We start from the raw sequence: 23,147 nt of genomic DNA, 5'->3' as shown, positions 1-23,147 counted from the left end.
CTGTTGAACATTGGTAAAGGTATGCACTCTTAATAAATTGAACTGCATGAGTTCGCTTTTCAAAACACCTTGAGAGCCTGAACCTGATCTTTTTTCTTCTTCTTACAATTGGTCCACCTTTCTTTACTAAATTTGTTGTTTTATGTATCATTAACGCTAAAACCCATAATGCTAAAGCGGCATCACAACATGATGTGGCTTCACGTCCCGGGAATCCGTTCGGTCACCGTAGATCCACCAATGAGACGCGAGATGACGTCATTGTCAGCTGGTCGAACAGGAAGTAAACATCACCGAACGGAACGGACAAATCGACGGGAAAAGGTAAAGCCTGCAGTTTTTGATAATATTACAAACAGGCTATATTTTATTTAGCGCTAAATACTACTTTTCTGCTGTCTTGTCACTCTTCTGGCGGTGGTCAGTATTATATAATGGTATAAAATATAACGAAATATAATTCTGTTTCTCGGCTCCGCTGCGCCATTAATTACCTTCAGCCTCAGTTGGGCTAACAGGGACACAGCGGGTCTGGTGCCTGCTGGTTGTCTTGGTGCCAATAAATGTGTAAGGCAACATTTTTTCGAGTTAAAAAGCAAGAACATTCAACTTAACAACAACAACAAACAGATGTAAAGTTCTTATAAAAATTGTATTCATTTTTTTCAAAGAATGGAACTCCACGTCACGCTGGGGGACGGTCGAACTGTGGTTATCAGACCAGCTAATCAACACAAATCTGACCTTTTACCGGTTTATAATGTTGACTGTCACCCATGACAACAAGGTGTTGTTTCGCAAACGAGGAGATGCACACATCTGCTGTTCAGTCAGACTTGGATCTTTCTGCAGAGCCATCCTGCAGAGGATTTACTGTAATGGCCGGAGGTCTCCTCTGTGTTGTAGTGTGCAGGGTTTGGGTTTGCTCATTCCAATTTATAATCAGCTATCTGGACTAACTTTGCTGGACTATCCTTGTGACATTGAAAGCCATTAGTCGACCTCTAGTTCAGGAAATCTAAAACAAGCAAAGGTCCAACAGAATCCCAAGAGAATGTAGCTGAAGGCTGGACAGACTGATGACAATAAGGACAGTTGAGACAGCCTTACTGTCAAAGCCACAAATAATCAATCATTAGTCTTTATGTTAAATGAAGCAGCAAATTCTCAAATGTAACAATCCTGAAAATTCGGCTTTTACTAATAGATCTTTTCAATTAATTACTATAGTACAATCAAGCAGCACTGAGACTGAAGGACTCAATCATTTCAGTTGTGACTGGACCTGGATTCACTCTTCAGCACTTGAGAATGGATTGTATGTTAAATATGTCTCTAATTGAAGGAAAAACGTGAGCTAATCAGTAAGGAGTATAAAATTAGTTCAGTCATTTTTATGTTTTTATGTCTTACAGAATCCACTTAGTTTTTTCTCCTTTTTCTCCCTCTGTGAATTGCAGGACAGCTTTCCAAATGACATCTCTGATTTGCACTTTACAAGACCATGGAGACGATGTCAACTGGTGCGCCTTCTCTGGCAAACTGTTGGCCACGTGTTCCGGAGACAAAACTCTCAGGATATACAGCACCCGGGATTTTTCTGAGCTGCCTTTCTCGCCACTGACAGGACATGGCTACAGCGTCCACTGCTGCTGCTTTAGCACCTGTGGACAGTTCCTCATCTCTTGTTCGACCGATGCTACTGTTGTGGTCTGGTCCATGGACACCGGTGACATCGAGGCCATATTGGAACATCCTGGTCGCAGTCCTGTGAGGATCTTTGCCCTCTCTCATGACTCAGCCCACTTGGTTTCTGGGGCATCTGATGGGACGTTGGCACTATGGGATTTCCCCTCCAAACAGCTGCGCAAGTAATGTGGATAACTTATAGATTCATGCAGTTGAAATGATATTTAATTTTGTTTTTTTGTTGAAATTATATATACAGTATTTTCCACAACATTAAGTGCATTGGACTATAAGGCACACCCTCAATAATTTGTTTGTTTTATAATTTATTTCATATATAAGGCGCACAGGATTATAAGGCGCACACAATAAAAAATAAATACAATTTATTTGATAAACTGCAGCGGCTGTAGTTGCGCAATCCGTCCACTAGATAGAGCCGCGCTGCTCAGGCAGTCATGATTGCGTTCATGACTTCCTGACTACCTTTGAATGGCCCCTATTGTTATGTCAATAATTCATTCTGAGCCTCATCAGAGCTAGAGCTATCAACTACATTTGTAAATCAATTGCAGCACACCCGTTGGCACCATTGTCTAGCAGTGACTGCTCTTGAAATTTCAGAAAAGGCTGTAAGTTCAGCTTTGAGGGTCTTTCATTCACCTTTATGCCAGTTTCTCTGTGTGTTTCCACAGACTAATAGAATGGACCGTCACTACATTCCAGATGACAGCACAATGGCATTTTTAAGACCAATTAAGTTTAAAGTGGGTTATTTCCGACGCCAAATAGTTAGAAAATACTGAGATCAGTCAGTCAGTCAACCTTTATTGATAGAGTTGTTGAAAGTTCCTCATGTTTTGCTACGTAATCACCGGTGCTCCTACAGTCTGCTCTACCGTCTGAGAGCAGCTCAGTCAGAGGCGGGACTTCGGTGACGCCCCTTGACTACCGTTGTTAGGGGGCGTAGGCCCGTGTGCCTTGTGAGGGGGCTCCTCTGGTGGCGGAGTGCGGTATGACTGGCAGCCAGACTGCCGGCTTTTTTTCAGCGATCATGTTTTTAACCAATATTAATATGAATATTAATCCATAAATAAGAGGCTTCGGGTTATAAGGCGCACTACGGGTTTATGAGAAAATTTTAGCTTTTAGGTGCGCCTTATAGTGCGGAAAAAACGGTAAACTAAATCCCTATTAAATATTAAGTAATAATGCAGTGTCATTTTTTATGCATGCACACAGTATGTCTTTGAGATTTCAATAGAAGGAGTTGAAATTGCAAACAGCTTCCTCCCTGTTTGCACTTCATGACGCATTGCTCACATCACCAATCCATGTTCTATTGTATTCAAACAATGGGAATGCATTTGTCATCAGAAAGAGATATGCGTGGTCATACAGCTGCTGTTGGTTGTGTTGCTGAAGGACTGGAGCTGTGACTGATGCAACAATGGTAGCCTGCTCCTTCAGCCCCTGCAGCCAGGTGTTCATGACGGGTTCCACCTATGGAGATCTGCGTCTGTGGAACCTGGACATGAAGCAGCTCCATGCAGAGAAAAACGCCCATGACATGGGGGTCACCTGCTGCACCTTTGCTCCCAGCATTCTCAGTGGTAAGAGCCATTGCTGTGCATTTACTGACTATTTTTTACTGTGTGTGGTGAGGTCTTAGTGGCACAGGTGAGAGTAGCTTGTGCACCTTAAGAAGAAATTTTTACTGTCATTGAAGCATGAGGCCCTCTGGTTCTCACCCAAGTCCCAACCCAGTGGCCCACTGTCAGCCTGCATTAATTACACATAGATATTTGTGTTGTTATTATCAAAGCCAAATTTAATCACTTGAGAGGAGAAAGCAGGGCTCTTTGTAACACTCTGAGTCCAACAATGAAACATGAAGCCATTACTGCAGTTGTGGATGTTTATTTTAACCTTTGAATAAAAAACACACATTCTATGCAGATGAACTTTGACTGGACTAGATTAAGATGGGAAATTTGCTTTTGCAGTCAACAGAGACATGAGTACCCCACTTTACACTTTCTCTGTGCCAGGCAAAAAGAATGACAGGCATGTGCAGCTGATATTCATTAGGCAAGCAATTGGACAGTCACGCACCAAAACACACACATGCAGCCACTCCCACTACCTCGAGTGAAAAGACAGGAATTAAATCTTTGTGTCTATAATTTGTTACAGGAATCCTTCAAATTTACTTAATAAAAAGTTTGATATAAAAATGTTTATTGGGGATATTTTAGTTGGAATCTGAATGCTATTTTTAAATATGAAAACGACTGTTATTAGAATCTTATACAATAACCGTCAATATTCTAAAAATTAAATAAATGTGAAGATTTTTGCAATTGTGAATAAATTTGCAACCATTGAATCATAATTAAGAAAACACTTTCTGCAATTTGTCATGACCACAACAGACAGGTGTCACACAGCTGATCAGTCAGTGAGACCTATGTTTGATTTTGCCGTTGTGGACAATAGCATCCACATATTATATTGAGTCAGATTGCGCCTTATTTTGTTGTTGTTGGTTTTATTTATTTTTTAAAATCCCTTTACGTGTTTCTTGCTTTTTTGTCTGTTAGATGGTCAGTTTGTTCAGCTGCGATTGGCATCCTGTGGGCAAGACAACCATGTGAAGATCTGGGTCATTAACAACCACATATCTGGAGGTAATTGATCTCTCTCTGTCTCTCTCTCTCCCTCTCTGTATCTCAAATGACCCTCTCATCATTTCAGTCCCTAAGGATAGCATCAGGATGTCAAAATGGTCACTGTGCATAACCCATGAATGATGTTCCTGTGTTGCAGACACCATATTTAGCGTTTAGAGCAAGGTAGACTGTATTGTGTTGCAGTGTGAACGTTTGAAACACAACTCCATGTTGAGTAAGTTCTGCTCTACATATTCAGTTGTCGTTTAGAGACGAATGCTAGGCTGAATACTGATGTGTGTATATTAACTATGATTACAGCTCTCAGAAGCAGAACCCTTCAGCCTGCCTGTGATCTATCAATATGTGTCAAGACAAATCACCGGCTCTACCTAATTAAAGTACATTTTATTTTAATTAAATCCAGAGTTTCTGCCAGTACAAACATAGAGCTTGTATTTGTGCAGTGATTTATAATGATCATTTTTTTTCCCCCAGTTTTGCATTTAGCAGCTCCACTTCTTTCTCTTATTACTGACCCACTTGTAAAGCCTTTTTTCTCTGCAGAATCCAATCCTCATAAAAACTGTCCTTTTCTTGTTGGCTTAATGTAAGTTAAAGGGTGTATTTAATGACAGTTGTTGCTTTGTGTCTTTGTCTTATAGCCTATAAGATGCAGCTGCTGCACACTTTAACAGGCCAGTCAGCGCCAGTCCTCTCCTGTGCATACTCCTCAGATGGGCAGTTGCTTGTATCTGGGTAGGGTCTTAACCAAATCAAACTTAAACTAGGTTTTTAGATACCAGTGCAGAAGAAGAATCAACTTACCAAGACTAAAACATGCTTGAAATGACAATAAATCGATAATCATTTTCTCAACTTTTTTTATGTTGCTGTTATTTTTGTATAAATATTATTTTGAGAGATAGATGAAAGCAAAGGCTGCAGCCTGTCACACTATAATGATATAATTTGTGGTGTTTCTTCTAGTAGCTTCCTGGATTATAAGAAAAAATATGTTGGCAAACTATGACAAATATGAAATTGTGAAAACTATATAAAAGTTATGTATATGATTGTCTTAATCTGCACATTTAGCCAAATCTGAATTTTTTCATCTCTTGTGTTATATCAAAATCCACTTCTTTATATATTTAGGATGAAAAGATTAATGTGAACTATAGATTGCCTTACCTGGTCTTTGAAGAGAGCCAACATTGACATAACTGTAAGAGTGCAGTACTTCAATGGAACCACTGGAAGGAGACATGGATTGCTTTATTCCTCAGTGTGTAACTGGATCTGAGCCATTTTGAACACGCTGTACCTAACAGAGTCTTTCTTCTAATGTGGATTTATCTTTTTATTTGCTTCAGCTCTGTGGACAAAACAGTTACAGTTTATGACGCTGTAAGTGAAGTTCCTTTTTAGCAATTCATGCCTAATTGATAGATACTTTTCTTTGACATTAAGTTATTTACAGATTTATATGCTTATAAAAACATTTAATATTTTTTATCCTGTTTGCAGATGAATGCTATTTTGCTTTACACACTGACCCAGCATGAGAGGTAAATAATTTTTCACTTACATGAACAGGATTATTTTATGATTTTTTAAAGAAAAGTCCAGACATAATATACTGCATTAATTAGTTGTACAGCCAATGCTGTACAATTAATTAAAGTAAAAGAAGTGAATATGTAATTAAAAATATAATGATAATACAAACCAAACAATAATACGATAATATACAAACCAAAATGCTTAAAATGGGATGTAGCTGATAAAAATAATTTGCTTCTTAATGACCTTAATTATTTTATATTATATTTGAGCACACTCTGACATGGATTGCACTGAATTCCATCTCTGTTATTTATTAAAATATTATGTTTGGTAAAATCCAGTTTAAAATCACAGATGTTCATGGTTTATTTTGCACTCAGTATTTCATGCCATATATTATTCAGTTGTATAAAAAACATAAATGCAAAGTCATTTAGAAAGTAATTTTGTAGGGAAAGCCTATACACTGTGGGGGGCCCCTTTAAAAAATGATGTCTAAGCTTGTCACAGAACATGCCTTTAATGTAAGGTTGAAAGGTATGGCTGCCATGGCTGCGTCAGATGACCCACACATGTGGGCAGACATGAGACACAGCTCAATACTCACATTCATGAGCTATTTCAGTCCATCAAGCCACCTGTGATTGAAAAGCAGAAAGCTTCCTTTCAGCTGTGCAAATAAATGAAAGTCATTTTAGAAAATCAGAGTAGAGTGAAAGAAGATGCAACAAATTGAAAGGAAGTGTATAAATAGCAAAAAGAAAAGAAATATCACAAGACTTGACAGAATACCTCCAGGAAACGCATTTAACTTCAGACAAACTGATGACTTCAGACAGTGTTCCACAGTTCGGTTAGTGTATGTCTCTGAATATATTCCTATTAGAGCTTTTTATAGAAATTGTTGAAAGCCGACCAGTTTTCATGGATCAACATTTCTGAGAAATCCAGATTGGGTTTTATACAGATTGTTTGAACTATCATTGCCTTGGCACCCCTGAATCCACTGTAAATGTTATTCAAACTTTATGTAGATCTCGGTGCAGCTTTTAATGTGGCAAGCCATGATGAATGGAAGACATTTCTATCACACATGTAGGTCTAACCAGACCTTTACTGCTGCTGCAAAGATTTGGCTTCACTTTCTGAAAGCTTTGAATAGACCTACATAATGATTTACCAACATTGTCCTTTCACCTTGAGGTTCCCTCCAGTCCCCATGATTTGTCCTACTTTAACTAAGCTCTACTTGCCTTTACAGAAACATTTTGACCTCGTTAATAACAGAACCAGCATCCTGGTGATTAATGTCTTCTTCTGCAGGTATGTGACTGCGTGTGCCTTCTCTTTGACTTCACCGCTAATTGCTACAGGATCCATGGATAAGACTGTAAACATCTGGAGGCTGGAGGATGGATGCAGAAGCCATGGTGGGAAGAAAACAAAACAGCACATATCACACCAACAGTCCAACATTTATATTGTTATACATAATTTAACTTTTTTTTTCAACCTCCTCTTCAATGGAAAGGTGGGAAGTTGTCTCCTGGTGAGTTTTCTTCCTTTTTTTTTTCTTTTTTTTTTTACAAAATACAGTAAGTGACAGCTAAGAAATTTCAGTCGTCTCGAACAAGGTTTTATTGCTCCTCTCTTGCTTCCAATCTGGCTGTTTGTTTGCTAAATCTGCACAGCTAAATGCGATTACATTCTCAGAAATACTGTCAGTCATACAGTAGTCTGATAAATCTTTAACAGTTGTATTGACAGAGTTGCTCAGTAACAGTTGCCTGATGATGGACAACTTAAAAAGTTCTGTTGCACTGCAAACATTTACAGTGACTTCTTTTTCCTTTTTCTTTTCTGTATGTTTTAGATGGGTCCACTCCTACATCAAGAGAAGGTAGATAGAAAATGTGCCGTCAATAAATGAGGGAAACTGTCTTCATGTAATATTTGCATGAAAATCATTTCTATTGCTTCACCAGAATGTTCCAATACCAAGTTTTATCCAGTTTCTTTTTTTTTGTCTAAAATTAACAAACTGTTTATTAATTTTTTAGGTCCATTTTGTGCCAAAGATTTGTCACTGAAACTTTCAGGCATTATTTTTCTACAAATAGACAAGCTGTGCATATTTGCCAATTTTTCAAAAGGGGGCTGCTGGAACTCAAGGACTGACAGTCTTGTTTTTATTCACTCTTTCAGGGAGAACCCCAGCCGCCCGATCCAAGCTGCTGGTCGGCGATTGGTCGGAAGAGGATGTGTCATCGTGGCTGGTGGAGGAGGGCCTCCAGCAATTGGTGGGCAAATTCACAGCCAACAACATAGATGGGACTGAACTGCTCAGTCTCACCAAGGAAACACTGGTGTCAGAACTGCACATAGGTGAGGAAGACAAACACACACTGGTCAATGATTGCAATGCTACTTCATCAGTCCCTGGATCTTTCACAGATTATGCTTCTTCAAAATTAAGAATGTAAGCCCAGTCTTTGGGGCATTACTCATCTGGTCTCTCCTGACAGAGGACACGGATGAATGTGGATTAGATTTTGTTCCTATTTACATGGATAAAAGGCAACACATTGAATTAAAGTAGGGCTGAAGGAATGGGTAAATGGTGATGGGGCTTTTACTTAGCAAAATTACATAATATTGGGCTGAACAGGAAAAGTACTCAGCTTTTGGGCTTCGGCAGTTCTGACTTTAATCTTCATTTGTTACATAACCTGATCCCTAAAACAGCATTTCCCATAAGGTTTAAAGTGGATTTACACCTCATATCATTAGACCTTCTTGGTTATTTAAGTCAGCCTGAAATATTATATATTATTATATTTAAAATATTGGTTTGTTAAACTTGATGGTTCTATCTTTTTGATGCAAGATTTATGACGACTCAAGTAGAAGTGGAGTGTTGTCAGTCCCCCAGCTAGGCCAGTATTCGTCATGTACTTGTCAGCAAATGTTCGTTGCATTGCCATGCAGTCATTTCCATGTCACAGTCCCTGTCAATCACTCCTTAGTTTACACAGCTTGTGTTCAGTTAGCGTTCTGTATTTAGTAACGTACCATACATCCCACCTTTTCTTCAGCAGAACTAACGTCGAGAACAGAACAGAGCACAGAAACATGTTTTATCTACTGCAATGAAAGACAGTGTTTGTGTGCCATCCTTCTGAAGAGACCACATAACAAAATGAAACCCACTGTGCCACTGAATCCTACCATGTCTTTGAATTCTGCTGCACTTGGCTCTATATTATTTTGTAAGATCTTGTATTTCATTAATCTGAATAAATTCTACTAATTTCCCGGGCAGTCAGGTTTCATTATTGAAACAACAGTATTCACATTAAAATGCCATCAAGTACCTGCTTAACATTTAACTTTGAAGTGGACACGAGATCTGCTCTTAACGCATTCGCTCTCATGCACACTCACTTTCGCAATTCAAGTGCAAAGTGCTTAACTCAGGTATCGCCAATACTTGATCTTGACATCACTTAATGTTGTGTGTTTTAAGGAGAACACATAGAGTCTTGATTGACTGGTGTGTTGGTCTGGTCTATGGGTGTTTGTAGAATCAGTTGGCCTGCGGAATAAACTCCTGAGGAAGGTGGAGGAGCTCAAGAGTGATTTGGTGTGTTCAGGCATTCCCGATGAGTTTCTTTGTCCAATCACCAGAGAGTTAACGAGAGAGCCAGTCCTTGCTTCTGGTAAGTGAAGATCAAACCTTTATCTAACAATATAATATAGTACTTTTGCAGTTTTTGATGGATTTCATTTGACTCCTTTATATATTTAGTCATTTGTACATACTGTGAACATTTTAGATGGATACTCTTATGAGAGAGAGGCGATCGAGAGTTGGATCAGTACAAAGAACCGTTCCAGTCCGATGACCAACCTCCCCTTGCTGACCACATTGCTCACCCCTAACTACACCTTGAAGATGGCTATAGGCCGCTGGAAGACCAGCCACTAGCATCCAACTACCCACAATACCAAAAATACAGAGTACTGTAAAGTGCACCTCTGGGATGCCACAGCATGTAGGAGCAAGTTAGTCTAATGTATTTAAATTCATGCCATATTTTCACTTTCTCAGTTGTACTGTAGTTTTGGCTTTTGACAATGAAGGGGCAGAATGGCAAAGTTGCAGCAATGTGACCACATTTTCACCACAGATTTTCACGTTGGCAGTTTCCTGTTAACATACAGTAGATGCAGAGCAACGTAACAGGGAGTGTCTGTAATGGCAACTTGAATAAAAGTTGTTAGGTAAACGGATTTTTATCCCGAAGTCCACCCAGAGCAGTTGTGCGTGTTCAAAACCGGAAGGAAGAACAAGAAACAAACCGTCTCGTTCATCAAATATGTATTTTTATCCTAATACAATATTTCTAAGCAGATCTGGGTTCTCTGTCCCTAACACAAAATCAGGTGTTGTCTGAACCGTGACAAGGGGCAGGAACAACACATTCCAGAGAACCTCAGATATTTATTATGCCCGTCTCCGGGCTCCACCTTAAGGATGCGCCGCTATACATTAACATATGCATCGTGTCTTTCTCTGGCTGGTTGTTTTTCCTTATATGGTTCTCCAGTGTCAGTCACCAGTACCAGTCTCACATACCAATCTCCCGTACCAGTCTCCAGTGTCTCCACCTACAACAAAGAGCCAAACAAATTACACAGCAGTCCGCCGCTAAATGGTGGACGCCCATTACACAATGTATTTAGCTATATCATTATTAGATGAAATACAAAGTAAATACAAAACCTGAGAATATATTTGATTATATTTTCCTTCAAAGTCCATCCATCCATCCATCTTTCACCGCTTATCCGTAGTCGGGTCACGGTGGCAGCAGCTTCAACAGGGAGCCCCAAACTTCCCTTTCCCGGGCCACATCCACCAGCTCTGACAGGGGGATCCCAAGGCGTTCCCAGGCCAGTGTTGAGATGTAATCCCTCCACCTGGTCCTGGGTCTGCCCAGAGGTCTCCTCCCAGCTGGACATGCCAGAAACACCTCCCTAGGGAGGCGTCCCGGAGGCATCCGCACCAGGTGCCCAAACCACCTCAACTGACTCCTTTCCACACGAAGGAGCAGCGGCTCTACTCTAAGCCCCTCGCGAACAGCAGTGTTTCTCACCTTATCTCTAAGGGAGACACCAGCTATCCGCCTGAGAAAGCCCATTTCAGCTGCCTGTATCCGCGATCTCATTCTTTGGGTCATGACCCATCGCTCATGACCATAGGTGAGGGTAGGAACGAAGATTGAACGGTAGATGGAGAGCTTCGCCTCTCGGCTTAGCTCCCTCTTTGTGACAACAGTGCGGTAAAGCGACTGCAATACCGCTCCTGCTGCCCCAATTCTCCATCCAATCTCACGTTCCATTGTTCCCTCACTCGTGAACAGGACCCCAAGATACTTAAATTCCTTCACTTGTGGAAGGATCATTTCCCACTCAGAGAAGGCAGTCCACCGGTTTCCTGCTGAGGACCATGGCCTCAGATTTGGAGGTGCTAATCTTCATCCCTGCTGCTTCACACTCGGCTGTAAACCGGACCAGTGAGTGCTGCAGGTCAAAGGCCGATGACGCAAACAGGTCCACATCATCTGCAAAAAGGAGCGATGCAATCCTCAGGCCACCAAACTGTAAAGCCTCCCTACCACGACTACGCCTCAATATCCTGTCCATGAAAATCACAAACGGAATTGGTGATAAAGCGCAGCCCTGGCGAAGGCCAACAGCTACTCGGAACAAGTCCGACTTACTGCCGAGAACCCGAACGCAGCTCTCACTTTGGGCGTACAGGGATTGGATGGCCCTGGGGAGAGGCCCCCTCACCCCATACTCCCGCAGTACTTCCCACAGTATATCCCTGGGGACTCGATCGTATACCTTCTCCAAGTCTACAAAACACATGTAGACTGGATGGGCATACTCCCAAGCCCCCTGTAGGATCCCTGTGAGAGTAAAAAGCTGGTCCGTTGCTCCACGACCAGGACGGAACCCACATTGTTCCTCGTCAATCTGAGGCTCGACAATTGGCCAGACCCTCCTTTCCAGCACCTTAGAGTTGGAGGTAGACAAGAAGTTCAATGTAGCTATCATAGTTTTTATATATATCATAAATCACTTTTATATTAGCAAAGCCTTATTGTGATTTTCAGGTCATTTTTTCATGTCTGCTTTATTGAGAAAACTCCGCTATAAAGTACTCGATCAGCACCAAATGACAAACAAGCACTTTTTGGGACTAGTTGGTGAACATAGCTTGGCGGCAGTGTGGAACAGTGGTGAGCACAGCTGCCTTACAGCAAGAAGATCCTGATGTTATAGTCTGATTAGATCACCGACTGGTCTTTCAAATCATGCACATAATAGACATAATAGTGAGTGTAAAATGTAACTAAAACAGAATATGGTCCTTTGCTATCCTTTTTGACATATATTTAATGGACAACAGGATAATTTTTTTGAAGTTGTCACTTTATTTAATTGTTGTAATTATGCATTACAAGACTGTATAGAATACTGTTGGAAACAATAAACAGGTACTGTTAACAGGTGACGGTGTCATGATCTGTGTGAAAGAAATGCACATCAATTGAAAAGCAAAGATGGTATGTAGTTCGCATACTCATTCATTCTGTTCCACTCATCCACGTCCAGGTGGTGGGGGCATCAGTCCCAGCAGGGACACCCAAAACCTTTTTCCTTCCATCAACCTCCTCAAGCTCCTCTGAGGCTACGCCAAGGTGTTCCCGGGTCAGCCGGGTCAAAAAGTGTCCCTGGCCTACCACGGGGTCGCCTCTTTGTGGGCCATGTCCGTAAACAGGGAGGGATCTGAGTGGCATCCTAACCAATATTCAACATCTTAGCTGACCCTTCTTTAGGTGGAGGAGCATCATCTCCCCTCTGACTTTGACTGCGCTAAGGTTCGCTTAAACATTTTGTGGTGGACCTGTAAATCAAGAACTTCTACTTGTCACTTGGTTTCCTTTCCACCATAACATGCAATCAAGATCAGCACATATTCTCTCAATCTCTAATTCCATTCTTTCGTCACTCATGAACAAGACAGAAACCCTGAAATATTTGTAGCAGCAACTGATTCCCAGCCTCGACGGAGCAATCCAACCTTTTCTGATTGAGCAGTTCAGCATGCCAGGACTAGGACAAGAACCACATTGTTCATCTTGAATCTGTGGTTCAACAAATGCATGGACTCTCCTCCAATATGTCAGCATAGATATTCCCAAGAAGCTGAGAAATTATCTCTGATAGAAATACACTCTGTTCCCTTTTCCTAAAAAGGGAACTACCAGAAGTACGGTTCATGTGGACTACTCCAGCCTCCCACAGAATGCTGTCAGGTTTATTCCATAGGTGGGAGTAAAGGCAAGCATCTTTACTGGACAAGTCATCCTGCTAAATAGTCCCAGCTCACCCGAATAGGCCTGGTATAGGGTGTACCAGGCCTATTCGGTAACCTCACCCACCTTTGGATGTGACTCACCTCCAGATGGTCATGTTGACAGCTCAATACCTCTCTGCACCAAGAGCATACGGTTGTAGGTCTTATAATACAACTACAAAGTCGATCTTCAACTCATGACCTAGTATATCCTGGTGCCAAGTGCACTTATGGTCATCTTTATGTTTAAACATTGTGTTTGTAATGGCCAAACACACCTCTCCAGGTTACGCTGCCAATATCAACGCTGAAGTCCCCAGTAGTGTTTCATTAGGACTTCATAACTAACATGGTTAGGGTTATTTTGGCTCTGAACACACTAATCTTGTTAACAAGGGATTACTTTCTCTTTTTATGTTTTACTCAGGATCCTGACTTTTGAGCTCCAGTCAAAGTTCAATTATTAGGATTGGTTAAACTGTAGACCCAATCCCAAACCTTTTTTGTGCCACGGGCTGGTCTATATTTTCACAGACCAGAATTTAAGGTGTGGCAGATAAATATCAAAAAATGTTACGACCAGCATAAAAACTTTTTTTTTAATATATAATGATAAACATGAATCCAATATGTATGCAACTTTATTAGCAGTGTCCTCGTAACATAACGCCAACTTTTTGTTGTTTTTTTCATTTTGATAGCTGTGGTCCCTTAGCCCTTGAAGAAGGTAGTCATGTGACCGAGGCAAGCATCTGGACAAGATTAAAGAATGACTCATAGTTGTGACGAGAGAATCCAATAATTTTCCCTAACAAAACATCGTTCAGAATCAGATAATAAATAAAATGGAAATAATGTAAGTTATGTGCCCGATACCAATTGACCCACAGGCCAGTACTGGTCCACGGCCCAGGGTTTGTGGACCACTGCTGTACAGAATATATGATTGATGATTGTGCTGGTATCAGACTGTTTGATTTAGTGGTTCAAGAGCAGATTTTTTTCTCAGGAGTTAGTAGAAACCAAAGTTAGAGCTAAAAATCAATAACAATGGAAGTAGAACTTTACCTGAGTGTCAGAAATATGATTCTGTAACTTCTAGATACATAAGTAAGCAGCTTTTCATTGCGACATTTGTGATATGAATGAATTTTAGTGCCCTATCTACCTCCACCTTACACAGGTAGCTGTTTAGTCTTTTTTTAATATCTTTAGTATATTTAAATATCCTAAACACAAAGGCTTTAATTCTGAAAAAAGTGTGCATAAGTTTTTATTGACAAAAAAAGAGTGAACTGTAAGGATCTGACAGCTACATCGAGTGCCAGACCATGATGTTGATTTGCAATTTGATCGACGATTCTAACAACCCCCTAGAAAGAAAGCTGAATGCAGCGGTAAGTAAAAATTTTCTGTTGGTTATCTCGCTAAAACACTATTGCACAATCTGCAGAGAGCATTACATATAATACACACATGTGTTTTTAGATTGTCTAAATATTATGGTAATGTTCTTTTTACAAGCATATTGGGAATACTGCTTGACCAAAGTCATTTAGGCTTTACGTTCATGTACAAGTTCAACATCCAGCTTTTAATGAAAATTACTGATGGTAATGAAGACATTTCAGCAATATTCAGATATTGCACCATTTGTTCTGGCAACTTGGTTAAATGTCAGCATTGATGAGTGACATGTAATGTTTATCCATCAGTACAATTTTCTGAACTCTGAAAAAAATGTTCTGGGTTATACTGAGAAAGAAGTAGAAATGTAAAAATGTAATCCTTATCTTATTATTATACCACAATAATATAGTAATACTGTTCTGTTCAGTATCAACTTTTGCTCTTGTTAATGTTCTCTTTGCATCCAAATAAACTAAGAAATATCTCAAAATGTATGAATATGTTCTCCGCTGTGCAAAAATAAATAACATGTACCATTAAGTTTGAATAACTCAATTCAGTATTAAATTATGACATTTCCAACATTGCCATGAACGGTGTCTCTTTTATCAAATGTACCAAGAAAAGGAATCTCAAGTACACAAAGTATTTTTAAGCCTGTAATGCTGACAGATAACCACTTACAGGGAAATATATAATCTGCAAATATAGTGTACACCATACAAATATAAATGTTTTTTAGAAGACACTTGACAATAGAAATGGTCATATCCTGCAACTAACAGCATGAATTTTTAAATATTTGTGCACAAAGCCTTCTTTGACTTCTTTATTTGATATAAATAAAAGTTTAGACAATATACTAATTCTTTTTTTTTTTTTAATCTACAACTATGTCTGGCTTTCTGGAATACACTATTGTAGCTGTTGACATGTAAGCAAAAGCATAGCAGCCTGAGTTGAACACTGGTTCTAGATTGTAAATGCAGTGCAGCAGCTTAATTCTACAAAACAGGCTCAGGGAAGGGAGTCGATCTCAACCCAGTCTCCCTTGCTACCTTACGTGGGAAATACAGTATAGTTTGTTGAAAGCAGCCTGTATCTGTGCTTTGATGGATTATGTATATTTAAACATTGGACTCTATAAAGGAGTGCTTGGGCTTGATGGGAGCCATATGCAGAGCTGGGTTGTCTCTCGTTAGGCTTGCCTGTCTGTGCCTCCCATCAGGGAAGCGTAGCTGGGAGGATGTAGTGCCTCTGGCCTCTCGCTGGTGGAGCCGCTCTCCAAAGTCCCGGCCCTGCTGCTGGCTGTTGGCCTGACTTCCAGAGAGCTGCTCCTGAAAAGAAGCGCGTTTATAATCATTGTTGAATCCTTGAAACTCCATTACCGACATGCTGAAACTCTCCACTCCTCCCCCTGCTCCCTGCCCTGGTCGACCAGAGGTCTGATGCCCCTGGACGCGCACCGATTTGTCCATTACTCCCATGAAGGGCCGGGGCTTCAGCTCAGGCTTGGTCTTGAAGCTACCACTGCTCCTGATGGGACAAGGGGCATCCTGCACCTGCTGCCTGCCGCTGTCTGATAGGTTCCCACTGGAGGCCTGACTGGAGCTAGATCCCCTTGAGCCTGCTGTTCCTGCTCCACCACCATCCCTCCTAGCTTCTATACCAGATCCCAGAGCAAGAGCCAGGCTATCCAGACCCACAGAATGGGTGGAGAGTCTGTCGGAGCCCCTGGAGAAGCTCGAGGAGTAGGGTTGGTACATCTGCAGAGGCCCAGGAGGTGAAGAGCTATTAGGGGACATTGGGTGATAGTGCTCAGTGGGGCTGTGCCCAGAATGCTCATTGGCTGACCCAGGACTGACATCAATACCGAGCACCGGTGCAGGCCTCAGTGAGGTGGAGATGTGTCTACCTGGAAGAGGACTTGAGGGTCCACATAAAGAGAGAGGCCTGCCCCCAATTCTGCTGCCTGACTGAAGGGAGTGGCAGTGATGATGAGTTCTGCTGCCCTGGTTCTGGAGCTGCCTGTTGACAGCAGGAACAGGCTCAGGAAAGTCCACAAACATTTGGTTCTGCACGTATTCCTCTGGAGGGAAACAGGGCGACTGGTCCGCAAAATCAAAGGCCACACCTCCTGAGAGTGTCTTGTTCGGAGCATATGGATTCAGAGGCCAAAATTCTGGACTTTTCCCGCACTGCAGACTCATCTCCTCACTTTCCTCCCTCTCTTCTTCCCTCTCCGCATCAACCTGATCTGCGGCGACCTGCCTCTCGAGACTTCCCTGTGAGTAAACATCATTCTCCTCCTCTGTGGCTTGATGGTGGTGGGTATGAGGCTCTGTTTTGTAACCTTGTGCTGCGCTGTTACTGGATGTCCTCTGATGATGTTTGTATTCCTCCTCCACCCGTACCAGTAGGCGACGGATCTCCCGGTTTGATGGGGAGAGTCGTGCTGCTTCATGGAGGTCTGCCAACGCTGCAGCAAACTGCCTGGGGAGGACGAAGAAAAGGAACAAAGGAACTTTAAAAATACTTCATTTACAATGTAGCATGCTCGGAAATTGCTGAGTCTCACAAAACTTTGCAAAGAGCAAAATCATTCTGCTTTGAAATCATATACTTCATATGTTAGTACCTGCTGCTCCTCTTGGCACGAGCTCTGGCATAATATGCTTCATAAGACCTGGGTTTCAGTTCCAGGGCTTTTGTTGCAAACTCCTCAGCTATTCCAAAATCCTGTGTTTGCAGAGAGAAGAGTCCATTAAAAGCACGTGTGTGTGTGTGTGTGTGTGTGTGTGTGTGTGTGTGTGTGTGTGTGTGTGTGTGTGTGTGTGTGTGTGTGTGTGTGTGTGTGTGTGTGTGTGTGTGTGTCTTAGAGGAAGAGGAGTTTTCATCGAAGCAGCACAATAACAAATTCTATGACTGGAAAAACTTTTGCATAAATATTCTGAGCCTATTCCAATAAAACGGTGTTTGTGTTTGCATCTCCTTTTAATGGACATGAAAATCGAAACCACTTTAATGAAAGAGAAATCACGCTGGAGTCATTTTTATTGATCAGAAGGAGAGAGAGACGGGTAGAAGCGTTATAGGGGGGCAGCTTGTTTTTGCTGTGTTTTTTTTGTTGTTTTTTTTAACTGCTCTCGCTGTCTCTTCTATGGGTATTGACACAAGCGCATTGTGATTCTGTCCTTCAGAGTGAGGTCAAAATGACAGCCTTGAATGTGAGATTGTGAATATTGCTGCTGAATGTTTAATGATGGTATCATGTAGTCGCTCTGCTGGCCCTTACTGCCTGCATTCTGATAGAAAAGGTGGACTTGGCCAGCCCACGCGCACATCCATTGTAAATAATCCCTTGCTGAGAAAAAGAGTTTGCTTGGTCTGCCAGAGACTGACCTTATCACATCACATTATCTGCTCCATTATTCAACAGCCACAGTGACCCTAAGGATGGCATTTTTACACAGTCCGTTAGGACCACTGTCATCACCAGGGTGGGTTCCAAAGCTGGCTGCAGGCCACACTCATCTATCTCTGCACTGAGAGCACAGTTATTCATGATGTCACCACCTGCTTCCAGGTCTTACATGTTCATTCTGTTTACCAGGGAGACATAAAATTGGATCTGAAAAGCAGAGACGTTTTTTTTTTTTACAGCGTGCTACACTGCTGCTGACATTATGTTTTTACATCAATACAGATAAATTATATATCTAAACGGGCCATCTACCTTGCTTTGCCAGCCCTCATGACATTCCCTCACCATCTCATAAATCTGCTGTTAAATAGTGCATGAGCAGTCTGATACAGCCGTCGGCCTTACATTGGTTTTTCTGCGGCAGCGGGAAAGATTTAGGTAGAGGGAGACCCGGAGGTCTTTGAGGCCTTTCAGCTCCTCTCCTTGCCCCTCCCGAGGAAGCTTCCTTAGGGCGTACTGATAACGCTGGCCGGCCTCCTTCATGCGTCCCTTCTGAGAAAAACACCACATTTTTAATCACCAAATACCTCATGGTTGTAATCTATTCATATACCAGGCTACAAGGTTTGTCACACCTCCTCACTACACCCTCTAACATTCATCACAATCTTACCTTATAAAGCAAGTTGCCTTCCTCCATCAACTTATGCAGCAGTATGAGGAGAATGTCGGGTTTGGAGGAGGCCATAGCCCATGTAGCGTGACCTGGTGGTGAGAGGCAGATATTTATCTTCATATTATATGTCACAAGTGAGTCTTGTTTACTTTGCATCTTACATAAAACCTATACCTGATCGATCATGTGGAGCTGTCCGATAGCCTTTTGTGTGAAGCAGAGAGAGAAGGAGAGAAAGATGGGGGCGGAGTAGAGGGGAAGACAAGTGGATGTAAAATAGCAAGTGGTGCGCAAGTGGTGCTGAATATAATAACAGTATACTGTATAGATATAGAAAACACTGCTGTAAATGAATAAATGCAGAATATGCAGGTGAAAATCTAGGTGAGATGCATCTTCACTGCTTGTTTGAAGTCAGTAATGATAATTTGAGGGTGTTCTGGAGATGTTTATAATTGTGTTATATATTATTAAATGGATCTGGAACATTTTGTGGTGAGTATTAAATTCCAAAAGGTGGTACTTTCTATAGAAAGAGTGGTTTGAGTGGTGTTCAGACCTGTCTTGGATCCTTTCTTAAGCAGTGAAGCAACCAGGGCTGGATTCTGGCAGCCAGTTGCCCGGTCTGATCCTCTGGTGCTGTTGTTATCGCCTCTCTCCAGCACAGCCCCATGCTCCACCAAACAATGTACCTAGTCGCACATAGAATAGCAAACAACACATTTCTAGGTCAGTTAAAATATTGAGAATGGTGGCAGATATGACTACCTCTGTGGATATTATTAACAGGACTTTATATCCACTTGTGTTGGAAACGTTTCAATCAGAACTTTACTCCTATCATCCTTATTTTCAAGGAAGTAACAGTAAAGACAGATGTCATCCAAACAACATTCGACCCACTGTATCTGCATCTCCATTAATGGCAGCGAGGTCGAGGGGTGTCCGTCCCTGTGTGTCTGGCTGGTTGAGGTTCACGCCGGCCTCCACCAAAAGCTGCACGGTGCCTTTATGGCTCTTCAAACAGGCCCAGCTGAGCGCAGTCAGCCCCTCCTGGTCAGCCGAGGACAAAGAGGCGCCTGCGACCACAAATGACATAAAACATCGTTCTGAAGCTCAAATGCATTCAGAAAACATGTTGAAATTAGTGCTGTCAGGCGATTAAAAAAATCTAATTAATTACAGGATTTTTAATTAATCTAATTAATCGCATTTTAGATTTCACCTTCATCACAAACATTTCAAATAGGGCTGTCACTTTAACGCGTTAATTAGATTAAGTAATTACGCTGCAAATTAACGCGTTATAAAAATTAACGCAATTAATCGCGAGTGGCAAGTCAATGCGCAAACATTTTAAATTTGGCCCACTGAGGGACCCGTAGGCTGCAGTGACGTCACTTCCTACATGCGCCACTAGTCAAAACCAGAGTGACTGACAACAGAGACGGACGCGACACAGGAGAGCGAGGTAAGACCACTCAGACCTTTGGGGGGAAAGTTTATTTATAAAAAGAACAAAGAACTATCAACAAAAACGCAGTGATTCTGCGCTGTAGACGCCTCCGTCAGTCTGCCCCAGGGCAGCTGTGGCTACACACGTAGTTTACCATCACCAAGTATGAATGAGGAGTGAATAAATAATGGATCCGATGTAAAGCGTCTTTGAGTGTCCAGAAAAGCGCTGTATAAATCTGATCCATCATTATTATTATTATTATTATTATTATTATTATTATTATTTGTACCTTTTGTAAAAGAGAATATCACCGAAGCAGCTCCAGCCTAACGTATCATTTAAATACAAAACATGTCAAGGACACGGAGTTGAACGTTAGCTTACCCTTTTAAAGGAAAAGCCTGTTGGCATCTTGCTATTTAGTTGCCTTATTTAGAGGCATGTTATACTATTCATTTTGAATTGCTGTATTGAGTCAGCTTTAGTATTCATTTTGATTGAGAGTTTGCTTATGTGCCTATTTGAGACTTTTTATTTCTGAATTTTATTTATTTTATTTAACTGTATTCGTATTGTATTTTTGAGAAATGCACCAGGCCTAACTGGTTTGCTGATGTGCTTGACCTTTTTTCTTTTGAATTTCATTTATAAAGCACACACTTAACCAATAAAAATTTGGATTTCAAATATTCTCTTCTTGGTGCATTCTATTTAGTAGTCACTACAATTTTGTAATGTCCTAGAATTCAAATTCTTTATTTGGGGGCCTTTAGCAGGTATGAGACTAACCCTTTGACAGCAGGAGTTCTACAGTGCTCATATGGCCCTCAGAGGCAGCCAGCATCAGAGCAGTGCGACCCAGCCTGTCGGTGACATTAATATCTGCCCCTTGCTTCAGCAGCAACTCCACGACCTGCAGATGGGAGGGAAATACTCCACCAAGTGAATAAACAACTGGTTGAATTAAAAAACTCCTGCAGCAGCAAATAGCTCCTCACCTGTGTGTGTCCGTGTTTGGTGGCGCTCAGCAGCGGGACCATCCCCCTTCGATTGGCTATCTCCGGACCGGCCCCCCGTTCCAGGAGGAAGGCACAGACCTCCATCCTCCCTCTCCCCGATGCTGCGCTCAGCGCTGATATGATGGGGCAGAAAAAAATTAGTAAATAACATCATTACCAGAGAGGAAAACATGACTGGTGATCACATGTGTGTGTGTGTGTGTATGTGTTCAGAGCCTGTATACACTAATATACTGTATATGCAGGTGAATGATCACTAGATCATAGATAGTGTGCTACTAATATCCCTTCGGGGATTATAATCAGTATGTAAAATTCCAAATAAAATACTCATATTAGACTTGTCTTTAATTTAACTCATATCATTTAGCTATTAGTTTCTGATTTAATACAAACTAAATCTAGATATCTGACAATATCAGGGGATCAGAATTTACATCACCACTCATTCCCTAAAATCGACCTATGTCACCAACAGGAATGGGCACTGATCCTTTTTTTTAATGCGAGTCCTTCAAGCTGATTAAGCAGGTAGACAAGCCTGCTTGAAATGCACAAATTAAGACACTTATTGAAGAAAATATTCATTAGCTTTGCCACTCTATGCACTGCTGTCTTGAGTGATTGTAATAAATAAAAAAATCTCTAGATGTTAATATACCTCCTTTACTGATGACTTCATCCATCCAAATGGACTGTGATCCAATCAAATACTAAATGAAAATGAAACAAAGCCCTTGTGCTGCTCATGCAAAGGTGAACATTTCAGACTATTTCATCCTTGCATTCAGCCTCAGTACTGTAGGGGACTGCGTAATTGAATTATACTCTAATGGTGCTGTAGGCAGAGATACAGAGATATATCTGACATGCTTTCAGGAAATTGACCTAACAGAATTGTACAAGATGTACTATCATATTTCTGATAGAGGTAAAAGTACCACAATTGAATATCAGCTGCTTTTTAGACGCAACAAATGTGTCTCAAAATGATATATTGTGCGTGATAAAGGTGATGCACCATTTCCTCCAAAAACAGAAAAACTAGAATTGAATCAGCTGTTTGATATCAACCAGCACCTCCTAAAAGCATAATCATGAACCCAGGAAGCGGGTATCTGATACTCCTGAGCTCCTGCAGCTCAATTCAAAGCTAAGTTAGGTTTTCAGAAGTTATTAATTGCCCAGAACTTGCATATGCTTTAAATTTAACCTTTTAATCCTCCTGGGCCCATCTCTAGAACCTTACTGACGGACAGAAAGATGTGAGAAAGCTAAATTTATCCAACTAAGAAAGGAAATGTACCCGTTTCTCCCCAAAGAGAATCGTGACCATCCATCTGCACTTCCAGCTGTTCATCTTTCAAGTCCAGCAAACTTTTCAATACCTGCAGGAAAAAGGTAGTTTTACAAATATACTGTATGTGTTAGCATACTGCGCAGAAAGAAGAAACCCTCCATTGAACCAAATCTACAATCAAACTCCACATAAAAATAACATTTCAGATACACTTTGAAAAAGTCAATAGCTTTAAGACCTTATACGGATGTGTACCTGTATGTGTCCCAGACTTGCTGCAGCTGTAACTGCCTGCTGTGCCGCCTGTGATTTCCCAGTCTCAATCTCATTGCCGTGTTGCTGCTGGGGGTCAGAGGGGACATCTGCTCCCCAATCCATACCGAGCAAGATGTTGATGATTTCTGCATGGCCCTTCAGCGCGGCATGGACCAGTGCACACTGGCCATTCTTATCAGCTTGTCCCACCTGGCACAGAGGGGTATACAGAAGGATTTATG

The 23,147-nt window shown here is 41.3% G+C and overlaps 2 protein-coding genes across 4 annotated transcripts in view; one reads left to right on the top strand and one right to left on the bottom strand.

Moving 5' to 3' along the window:
- The first annotated feature begins 283 nt into the window (after positions 1-283).
- wdsub1 (WD repeat, sterile alpha motif and U-box domain containing 1) lies at positions 284-12,513 on the top strand. Of its 2 annotated transcripts, XM_068317784.1 has the most exons (13): positions 284-324; positions 1,461-1,871; positions 3,115-3,302; positions 4,293-4,379; positions 5,027-5,120; positions 5,738-5,771; positions 5,892-5,932; positions 7,254-7,360; positions 7,462-7,479; positions 7,804-7,830; positions 8,136-8,315; positions 9,515-9,649; positions 9,767-12,513. In XM_068317784.1, exons 2-13 carry the CDS (start codon positions 1,474-1,476, stop codon positions 9,916-9,918), a joined length of 1,461 nt encoding a protein of 486 aa, XP_068173885.1. In that variant the 5' UTR covers positions 284-324; positions 1,461-1,473; the 3' UTR covers positions 9,919-12,513. The 2 variants fall into 2 exon arrangements, with proteins under 2 accessions (XP_068173885.1, XP_068173893.1); XM_068317792.1 differs by lacking the exon at positions 284-324 and having other exon boundaries at positions 1,737-1,871; positions 3,067-3,302.
- Positions 12,514-14,041: 1,528 nt separating this feature from the next.
- The window catches only part of LOC137600458 (protein TANC1-like), a 32,384-nt gene continuing 23,278 nt past the window's right edge, over positions 14,042-23,147 (bottom strand). For both annotated transcript variants that reach the window (XM_068322105.1, XM_068322111.1), the window contains exons 16-26: positions 22,906-23,115; positions 22,657-22,738; positions 21,330-21,463; positions 21,121-21,244; positions 19,776-19,951; positions 19,432-19,564; positions 19,047-19,076; positions 18,870-18,961; positions 18,602-18,748; positions 17,411-17,511; positions 14,042-17,265 (exon numbers count right to left, since the gene is read on the bottom strand). In XM_068322105.1, coding sequence (XP_068178206.1) covers positions 15,900-17,265; positions 17,411-17,511; positions 18,602-18,748; positions 18,870-18,961; positions 19,047-19,076; positions 19,432-19,564; positions 19,776-19,951; positions 21,121-21,244; positions 21,330-21,463; positions 22,657-22,738; positions 22,906-23,115 — 2,595 coding nt within the window. In that variant the 3' untranslated portion in view covers positions 14,042-15,899. The remainder of the gene's footprint in view (positions 17,266-17,410; positions 17,512-18,601; positions 18,749-18,869; positions 18,962-19,046; positions 19,077-19,431; positions 19,565-19,775; positions 19,952-21,120; positions 21,245-21,329; positions 21,464-22,656; positions 22,739-22,905; positions 23,116-23,147) is intronic.

This window comes from Antennarius striatus, chromosome 1 (genome assembly GCF_040054535.1).
Source record: "Antennarius striatus isolate MH-2024 chromosome 1, ASM4005453v1, whole genome shotgun sequence".
NCBI classification, from domain to species: Eukaryota; Metazoa; Chordata; class Actinopteri; order Lophiiformes; family Antennariidae; genus Antennarius; species Antennarius striatus.
The sequence above is the reverse complement of the archived record's forward strand: the minus strand, read 5'-3'. Positions and strand labels throughout refer to the sequence as shown.

Excerpts from the sequence above, each read along its gene's own strand:
- wdsub1 (XM_068317784.1), top strand. The coding sequence starts at position 1,474 with ATGACATCTCTGATTTGCACTTTACAAGACCATGGAGACGATGTCAAC. Across the intron at positions 5,933-7,253 it reads ACACTGACCCAGCATGAGAG|GTATGTGACTGCGTGTGCCT; the intron begins GTAAATAATTTT and ends CTTCTTCTGCAG. Across the intron at positions 8,316-9,514 it reads GGTGTCAGAACTGCACATAG|AATCAGTTGGCCTGCGGAAT; the intron begins GTGAGGAAGACA and ends GGGTGTTTGTAG.